This window comes from Mustela nivalis, assembly GCF_964662115.1.
Source record: "Mustela nivalis genome assembly, chromosome: 2".
NCBI lineage: Eukaryota > Metazoa > Chordata > Mammalia > Carnivora > Mustelidae > Mustela > Mustela nivalis.
This window is the reverse complement of record NC_139021.1, coordinates 124,949,645-124,959,552: the sequence shown is the minus strand read 5'-3', so window position 1 is coordinate 124,959,552 and position 9,908 is coordinate 124,949,645. Positions and strand designations below refer to the sequence as shown.

The 9,908-nt window shown below is 40.4% G+C and overlaps 1 protein-coding gene across 3 annotated transcripts in view; it reads right to left on the bottom strand.

Annotated features, from left to right (window-relative positions):
* ZNF365 (zinc finger protein 365) overlaps positions 1–9,327 on the bottom strand; it is a 54,265-nt gene extending 44,938 nt beyond the window's left edge. Inside the window, exon 1 of one of the 3 annotated variants that reach the window (XR_014309046.1) lies at positions 9,033–9,324. Coding sequence is in view for 2 of the 3 variants with exons in the window: in XM_082721232.1 (XP_082577358.1) it covers positions 9,033–9,058 (26 nt within the window). In the remaining variant the exon portion in view is untranslated. Of the gene's footprint in view, positions 1–9,032 lie in introns of all 3 variants that reach the window. The other 2 variants (XM_082721232.1, XM_082721230.1) reach the window with 2 other exon arrangements.
* Between the last annotated feature and the right edge of the window lie 581 nt (positions 9,328–9,908).

Here is a 9,908-nt window from a genome sequence, read left to right as displayed (position 1 = left end):
AAAATAAACCCCAAAACCAAAAACGTAGTCTGTCTGAGGTGAGATTTCTGACTAAAATAAGTTTGCTAAGATGTAAACTGTCATCAGTGCCAGTGGTCTTCAACAGGAATCAACTAACAAGGCTGTGAGCCACCCAATGTAAGAAGAGAATGCCACTGTGAGGACATTCAACTCAGTGTGGTTTTTGGAGGCTGACCATGCACTGGGTGAAATGGAAACTAATATTTTTCCTCTATTCCATGAGTTTGAAACCACCCCCAAGCAGCGTTTAAGATATCTGTGCAAAAATACTAAAAATACTATTTGCTAATTGCCTGAGCCCATCTCTTTATAACCCGTATAGTAGGTACTAACTCTTCCTGTTTCAGATGTGGAAACTGAAGTTGAGACTTTCTTAAGACATTACAGCTTATGTGTAGTATAAATACAGCAGCAATCTTTTACTGAGGGACTGCTGTGGGACAAGCAGGGTGCCACGTATTTTGTCAACATAACTGTAAGGAATGAGCTCACAGGGAAGATATGATTATATCCATTTGATAGATGCGAAAACTGAGTTTCTGAAGGCTTAAGCTGCCCGAAGCTCTACTCTTGGTACTGGGTAGCTGAGATTTAATCCTGGATCAGTTTGGCTCCAAACCCTACATTCTTTTTTGTGTATAATAACACCATCAATTGCATGTGTTCAAATTAAAAATGATCACTTAACTACATATATACGGGATTGTTTTAGAACACGTTATCTTTAAAATGTTCCTTTCCATTTTCTTTGCTGGTTGTTTTCTTTCTTTGCCATTTAATTAGTTTTAAGAAATTTAAAAAAAGTAATGCTTGCTTGTGCTGTTTAAAAAAAAGATCAAATACTAAGAAAGATATAAGTAAAAGTCCCCCATACTCTTTCCAGAGATGACTGCTGTTAAATTTGTTACATAGTCTTTTTCAGAAATTTTCTGCCTGTGTTCAAACACATGCACATAGATTTTTTTTACTTAGATGAACATATATTTTGCATACTGTTCTGCACCTTTCCTTTTTTTACTTAATATGCCTCGCACATCTTTCTATAGAATTATGTATAGTCTATATTTTCATTTTAATGGCTACCTACATTTGTGTCCCATTTATGGATGTACATCATCTATGTGACCAGTCCCTAATAGAGTCATTTCCCCCTTTTTATTGCCAACAAGACTGCAAAGATCAGTCCTGTATTGATATCTTTGCATACTTATGTGAGTTTATCTGTCAGATTGAATTGGATGCTTGAAAATCAAGGATTACCCTATAAGCAAGTCCTAATTTGGGTTATAATAAGTAATAGAGCATAAATTTCAGGGACCCAGGAGATTCAGCAGTCAGTTAAAAAGAATTCCTATGCAGCATCTTTATTTTCTACTCAAAGCAACATTATTCAATAATCAGATATTTCCACATTGACTTCAGTCTGCTGCTGGTGAGCAGAATTCTTTCACATAACTGAGCTGTCTGGACTCACCATGTTTTTTACCGAGATGATTATGAAGGTTTTGTCTATAGGTGAATGACAGCTTCAAAAGGAAAATAGATTTTCATTCTTTTAATTACCTTCCTTAAGGTAGAAATCACTGGGTATCCCGAGCTAATTTGTTGAAGTAGGTTGGATCAATTGCTTTGTATTTTTTTTTTTAGATTTATTTACTTATTTGAGAGAGAGAGTAAAGGGAGGGACAGAGGAAGAGAATCTCAAGCAGACTCCCCCGTGAGTACGGAGCTGGAGGTGGAGATCAATCTCAGGACCTGTGAAATCCTAACCTGAGCAGAAACCAAGAGTCAGAAGCTCAACTGACTGAGATACCCAGGTGCCCTGGGATCGGCTTTTTGAACAGAGATTTCTCAAAAGCGCTACCATGATTGGATGTTCAATTTGTGATGTGAAGTTCTTTCTAAGAATGGAGTCTGCCTGTCCTAATATGACTTACTTGCAAACAACTGATATCTCACAACTTGGTATTGGTCTTTTTATTCAAGAGACAAAAGATCATTGAATATAGGGATTGTGTTGAGATGGCCCTAGAGAGTGTCATGCTAAGCAAAATAAGTCAGAGAAAGACAAACACCATAGGAGTTCACTCACATGTGGGGTTTAAGAAACAAAACAAAGGAACAAACAAAGAGACAAACAAAAACACAGACTCTTAAATGCAGAGAACAAACTGGTGGTTGCCAGAGGGGAGGTGGGGCAGGGGACAGGTAAAGGGGATTAAAATCACCTCACCTTGATGAGCACTGACAGATGTATAGACCTGCCGAATCATTATATTGTAGACCTGAAACTAATATAACACTATGTTAATTATACATAATAAAAACAATTACAACTAAATATATGGTGTGTTAGAAGGGGGATTCGACTAAGGGTTTATTGGAATGAGGGTAAAATTCTTCTTAGTGAAAGTGTTGACCTAAATAATATACCTTTTAAATTTTGATAAATATGGTCAAAATGCTCTCTAAAAAGTTCTTTAAATGTATATTCTCACAAGCTTATGGTACTCTGGGTCCCATCCCTCTCCACACGCAAACTCTCATCCTGAAAGTTCTAACTAGGGAAAATGTAATTTGTAAAATAAGATATCTTGTTTTTCAATTGCATCCTGAAATTATGAGTGGACCTTAGCAGCATAGATTTCTTTTATTTATGTATTGTCCATCTAAAAATTTCTTTTAAGTACCTCAAAGCAAAGTGGGGAAATCATCTCATGATATGTGCATATGAAGGCAGTAAAATGAAGCAAGATAAGTCCAAATTGCTTTTGCAAAACAGCTTCTTTTCTGCAGGACTGCTCTGACTTGTTAGCACGCTCTTGCGCACTGTGGCTCTCTCAGAGGTAGGGTGGAAGAGGGGCTTGAAGGAGAATCTTCTTTTCATACCCCTATCCCCAGCTTTCTTACCACAACAGTTTATAAGAGTTTCACCTCTGGGTCCTACATGTTGTGGGAATATTATTTATGACTATATATCACTGGGTATAAAACTGTAACGTAAACAGTGATTTGCTGTTACTCATTACACAATTGTGTTATGTATTTGTCCTCAAGAACTGTCTTCTGTGATGAGCAGAAAGGGGGTTAGATGTGTAATAAATTGTCTGCCAAGATAACTGTCCCTCTCGTCAAGCAGTGAAGACTATTTTACTTCCCTTTGACTCCAGTTGGTCTTGCGACTTGCTGTAACCTACAGAATGCTATGGAAGTATTAGGCAGGAAGCTAGGCATGAGTGGCAGGAGGATGGGCCTTACAGGTCCCGTTGGAGAGCCCCAACCGAGGACCTCAGGGAGACCATCCCATTCCACCCACCCTGGATTGCAGGTGACAGCATCTCTGCAGAAGAGTTACATTTGCTTGCTTGTGAAGAAAGCAGCCCCCTGTCCTTATCTGACCTATGTCTCTAGAATAGAAATAATGTCTCTTGTTTCCTACCCCTGCAGGTATTTCGAATGCATTTTGCAAAAGGGCACGGGTAGTTGGCTAATTTGTTATATCATTCAGTCCTGTCACTCAAATGTGGCAACCTTAGGACCCGCCCCCAAGAAAAAAATGATAAAAGCCAACACCCCAAGTTTCTGGGACCTTTGTCTCTCTTGACTGGCCTGCTCCATCTTTCGAGTGTACTATAATAAACTTTGCCCGGATTGACTTTCATACACTGTCCTGCATTTCTTCACTGCGGCAGCGAAAAGCACTGAGACTTCTTTCCTTTCCCAACTCACTCTCCGTAGCACAAGTGATGTTGGGCAGATTCTAGCCCCAGCCTTTAAGAAGTCTAGCAGCTTCTGCTTTCTCTTGTTTATAGGGTGAAATAAGAGTTGAGCCGTTATGAAGAGAGAGAGAAAGAGAGAGACCCAGCCCGCTTGCAGCCATGCCAGTCACCTCACTGATGTGCCCAGCAAGGAGCTGACGCCATCTTAGACACTCGGGTCCCATAGAGCTTGTAGCTGACTGCAGGCACAGGAGAGATCCTAGTCAGCCCCATGACAATAGGAAGAACCACCGCAGAGCTCAGTTAAGTCTCAGAAAATAAAAGGTAAAAGAAACTACAGTAGAGACTAAGAGAGCACCTAGAAAGAAAAAATCATGTGAAATATAAAATGAAAACCAATCGCTAAGACAAGGGTGCTGGGCGTAGGTAGATGGGGAAGGTCCCAGACCTACAGCAGAGGACAAAACTCTGAGCCTGAGTTAGGGTTCAACTGCTAGGACCCATAATTGAGGCCTGTGTGTTTCCAAAGAAACTGTGTCATGATGGAAACATTCATCTGTGGCTGTTGGGCACTTGAAATGTGGTTAGTGCATCTGTGGAGTTGAATTTTAAATTTTATGTGATTTCAGTGAATTACATTCAAATTTAAATAGCCCCATATGGCTAGCGACTACCATACTGGACAGCGTAGCTCCTAGGGTAGCTCATCACGTGTTAGACTTCTCCGTGAAGAAAGGATAAAAATCAACAACTCATCCCCAAATTGTGTCCTTCCATCTGCTTCCTTCTCTGAATTCTGACAGGAACCTTATTACTTAGACCTTGAGCTGCTCTGCTCCCAGAGAACTGCTTAGAATGACCATATAATCTGTCAATATTCCCATTTGGAGAACCCAGAATCAGAAGTGGGTTCCTGCCTTGTTATGGCTTCTGAGTAAACAGAGGTTAGGTTGGGAATAACAACTTCAAAAAAAAAATCTGTCTTTGCTTTTTACTCCATGTCTATAAATAATCTTGAGGTGAAAGCACCTATTTTAAAGGACATTTCTAAGAACTTTAATTAAGGTGTTGAAACTCAAACTCAAACCCAGACTTCTATAAATGACTGCTGTGTTTCCCAAACTTCTTTCCATATAGAAATATTTCATGTGTATGACTTCTATTAACCTCTTGCGGCAGTCATAGCACACATTTTGGGGATGCTTTTTTAGAAAACTGCAGAATTTTTATTAAACTGGGCTAAATGTCATTATGAAATATTAAACATTTCAACCATGAATACTACATGATAACTTTCCAAAATCAATTCCATTTCCTTAATTAGAAAATTAATCATTTGAGATTATTAAACAAATATGAGGCAAGATTAAAATGATGATTTTCATTTCCTTATGGGTTAATTTTTAAATATTTAACAAAAATCGGATAATACTCTTCTCAGAGAAGGCAAGATTTTAGCTGAGATTTAATTTAATTATATGGTAACTAGGCTCCAGAATTTTAAAACACTGTTTTTAACATTCCTACCTCCTGAAGGCAATATTGACATTCACATGAACAAATCACCCTTCTTTTATACCTACCACCAGGCAATCAGCCATGATTTTCCAAGGAGCCAAGGACAAACAATTATTTCAAGGACATTTTTTTGCTAGAGGAAAATTCTTGCTTTCTTAAAGAGAGAATAGATTTTGTTCTGCTTCACTGACTTAAGACCATTGAAATTGAAAATGTGTTATTTCTACTTCCTCAAAAAAGACTTCTCAAAAGACTCTCCTACCCTCCAGAGTTTGTTCCAACTGGATAGTCAAATTAAAGTACTCCTCCCCAAATTCCTACTCATGTGAATTTTATTGTTTGTAGCAGTCCTCAAAGACTATCTTCCTCAGTGGTTCTTGTGTTAGCTGCATATTAGAAGGGGGGGGGGGCTTTTAAAAAATACAGATTCCTGGGCCCCACCTCAAGGATCCTCAGCAGGGGGCGGGGGGGGGGGGAAGGAGCAAGCATAGATATCCTTAAAGTCCTTTGGGAGTTTTAATGACATTACACTATTGAGCTAGTCCATCCTGCTCACTTAACAGACATGAGGACTGAGAACCCGCCCGCTAAGTGGGATGTCACCATTTCATTTCTTACGTATGAGGCCATTGGGACTGAAGGAGCCTGAACAAGTAGTGGCTTTCCAGCTTGTGCATGAGTCACCAGGGTTATAAGATGGTGTCTCCAGGGCCATCTTGGGGGTGAAGGGGACAGTGAGGGAAGGGGAGACTCTGATTTTCCACCAGAGCACCCCTTCAAGCTGTTCATATATTGAGGTCCTTCATATATTGTTTGAAGAGAGGTTTCTACTGCTAAAGTATGCCAAGTCTGAAAAATCACCCCTCAAAAAATATGAACATCATGAGTACATTTCTGAGATGTTTATCAAAATATCTTAGAGGTCAGACACCAGTTCAACTATTAATGAAATGTAAAAACACTTAAAGGAACAGAGGACTGTTTATTCTTAAATCATGTTTTCTCCCCCAAGTGTTTGATGAGCTCTAAGGGGCTATCTAAGCTCAAATATTTGCACCCATGAGAAATCTGTGTACCAGGTAAGAGTGTCAGAAACAGGACAGAAGTGCACGTTTTTTAAATATATTTCATTTTTCTGCAACTAAGTTAATTTCTATTTTTATGTCCTATTACCCCTGCAGTCTAATGCAGCCTTCCTCTGCCCATGGTTGTGTCTGAGTCAGGGGATGTAGGGCATTCCAAGGCGTCTCAGAGGTCTAGGCCCTGGTCTTCTTCTGTCCTGGAACAGAAATATCTGAATTATCCTCTTTCCCACCTGGCCTCAGGTCATGGGTACATCTGGCTCCTGTCTCCTCCTGACCTCAAAGTCACTTAGGTCCGGCTCTCTTTATCAACAGCCTTTGCCCATTCTTGGTGTCTCAGGAAAGCATTCTGCTGTTTCTCCAGCCCTACTGGATTTGGGGGACCACGGGAGCTGACTCAGTCTCCTCTGTGCAGAGTCCCCCCTCCCCATCTCTACTCTGTTGCTTCCCTACCACAATGCTGAAATGGGATGCATAATGCTTGCTGCCTTTTTTGGCTCTAGGAGGAGCAGCCCCAGCAGTCCGGACCAAAGCACAAGCTCCCTCTCCAGAAAAATACAGTGTCTAAGTGTGCTTTGATTCTTCTTTCTTATGGATTCCCTAGTTGAAAGGATGGGAAAAACTGTCTTGAACTGGGAACATTTTCTTTATTATTCTGTTCTGAAGTCTTCAGAATCTAGGCTCTTGTAACTCAAAACACCTTTTCTTTCAAGACAGTTATTTTTGCTATCATTCCAAAGGTCTATTTTAATACTCAAGCATGGAGCATCGCCTACTTGTGTCATCTTTTTCAAGAAATTGTCCCAGTGGTGGTGAGGAGAGTCACAAGAGGCAAAGGAAGATGGTGGGGACAGGGTGGGGCGGGGAGAGGACACACGCACCAGTTAACACCTCAATATCATTTTTTTCTACACATGTATAAGGAAGGAAGTTTGATCAGGTTTTGATCAATTTCTTGACCTCCCTTCAAAGCTCATCATTATTTCATCCTTATCCCCTGGCTACGTATATACTCCAGTGTCAAGCGAAAGGAATTCATAATATAAATTACAGAAATACCATGTGATAGACAACTAGGCAGTCATTTATAATCATGTTAAATTGATATTAAAGGACATGAATAAAACGTTTTGATTCTGGACATTAGAAATGTTATGGTGCCTGCCTGACCACACTGGGCTGTAAGGAAGAAAGCCCCACCAGCTCCTCTCCCCTCAGGGAGGTGGGGACTGAGAATTTGTTTGACCTCACTCCAGGGTCGCTGATTGGTTCATGAGTGAGTAACAGATCGAAGAGTAACCAAACAGTCCACTTACCAACAACCTATTATCTGTACAGGCTTGATGGAAAAAATGAGCAGGGCAAAATTTGAAATCTGTACTAAAAATCCAGAAATCATGAGACAGTAAGTTTGACAGCTCAGTTAAAAGGTCATAAGGTAAAATTGACACTGGAGGAGCCGCTGTGAGAAGTAGGAAGCTGAAAGTATGGGGGCACACAAGTTAAGAACAAGTAGAGCAGTTGAAGACAGAGTGAAAAGACAGCTGGAGGGCAGCCACCGGAAGTCTCGGCAGCTGCCTCAGATGCAGACCCACACTCCAGCCCGTTCCACAAGGGGCTTGCCCTAACCCGACCCCGGCTTTTAGATTTCCAAGACAATTTCCTTGCCATTCTTTGTAAATCCTATTATTAAGCCCTTTGTGCAGTCGGGCCTCAGTGGCTCCCTACTGCACAACTTTTACAAGACTGGAGCCCGATTTTATATTTTTAACGTGTGCTTACATAATATGCATGCCTATGAAGTAAAGTCACAAACTTACTGACAATACTTTTAGATGTACCAAGATTATGTGGCTTCTTTATTTCTTTAGTAACTGATTTGATCACCCAAAAGTTATTAGTCACTGCGTGCCTGGGACCATCAAACTTAACAATGTTCCAGTATGCTGTGGCATAATCCAGTATACACATTCACTTAAAGTTCAACCCCTTAGGTTTTTGTTAAAGATCTATCTCATGTCAACAAAATAACACATTTATAAAGTCATTCATTGAACCACTATTTGTAATAGCAAAATGTTGTCTATGTCCATCAATAAGGAAAGAGTTGAGTAAATTATGAAGCATCCTTACAATGAAATACCGTCCAAAAAAACAACAGATGCATTGTAATGCCATACAGATATGGAAATCCCAATAATGTATTTTAAATGAGAAAAAAATAATGATGCCATCTTTGATTTAAGAAAATGAAAAATCAGATTAAGAATATATATTCATGATTGGGGAGGGTATGTGCTTTGGTGAGTGCTGTGAAGTGTGTAAACCTGGCGATTCACAGACCTGTACCCCTGGGGATAAAAATATAAGTTTATAAAAAATAAAAAATTTAAAAAAAGAATATATATTCACATTTGCTAATAATAGCATAAACTCTGGATAGACAGACACATCAGAAGCTAAAATAACGTCTTTGGTGGGAGTGCTCTTGGGGGAGTAGGATTGGGATAGAGGGAAACAGGATTCTTTCCTTTAAATCTCTGTACATTGTTTCAGCTTATAGATCATGTAAATATATTGATAGAAAAATGGAACATATTTTTTAAAGCAATTAACATTCAACCTATGAAAGTGATTTAAATAGTATCTATTGTGTGACTCTGGGTAAAAAGACTGGTGCCTTTAGACTTACCCTAATTCTCTGGGTGATGGAGTCATCCGTGGTGGTGGAGTGAGGGGAACTGGGAGCCCTGCTTGGGATGTCTCTTTCCTGCCTGGTCATGCTTTCCTTGCTGGCATCTGCCGCTGAAGTTGGCAACGGCTGTCCTCTGCTGTCTGGTCTTTCTGAATGGGACTGACTGAGTGGTGCTACCAGGCTGACTTGGTCTTATCTTAGAGCTTGCGGGGACTCAAGACCTCCTGGGTCTCTCCCACGTCTTCTCTCTGGCTTTACTCTGAGTTTGATCCCACAGCCTCTGCCATAGGACCGTCCTGCTCAGGCCTGCTGATGTCCACAGAGCAATCTTCACATTGGACCTTTATCCCCAACCTCATTTCCCCCTCCACTTTCAGGAAATCCTGGGACCAATCAGTGACACACAGGAATTAGAAGAGTTCTGGAAAGCTGTATTTCTGTCCTCCCTGTACCTGCCATGGAGAGGACTTCCCAATTCACATTGAATTGGCCAGCTCCCAGGTTGGTATATGAAAAACTTGCAAGGCTATCTTCCCCAGAGACCCAAATGTGACTCTGAAAAAAAAACTCCTGCCCTTAGCATTCCCTTCCACTCTTCTTGTATATTTGGCTTTGGACAAGCGAGGACAAATTTGTTTTATAATTTTTACTTTTAAAAAAAGCAAATGTTTTTTTAAAGAATTTTATTTATTTAACATACAGAGAGAAAGAGAAAGAGAGAGTGAGCACAAGCAGGGGGAGAGGCAGAGGCAGGGGAAGAGGCTGAGCAGGGAGCCCAATGCCAGGCTCCAACCCAGGACCCTGGGGTCATGACCTGAGCCGAAGGCAGATGCTTAACCAACTGAATCAATCAGGTGCTCTGAGCAAAAGCTT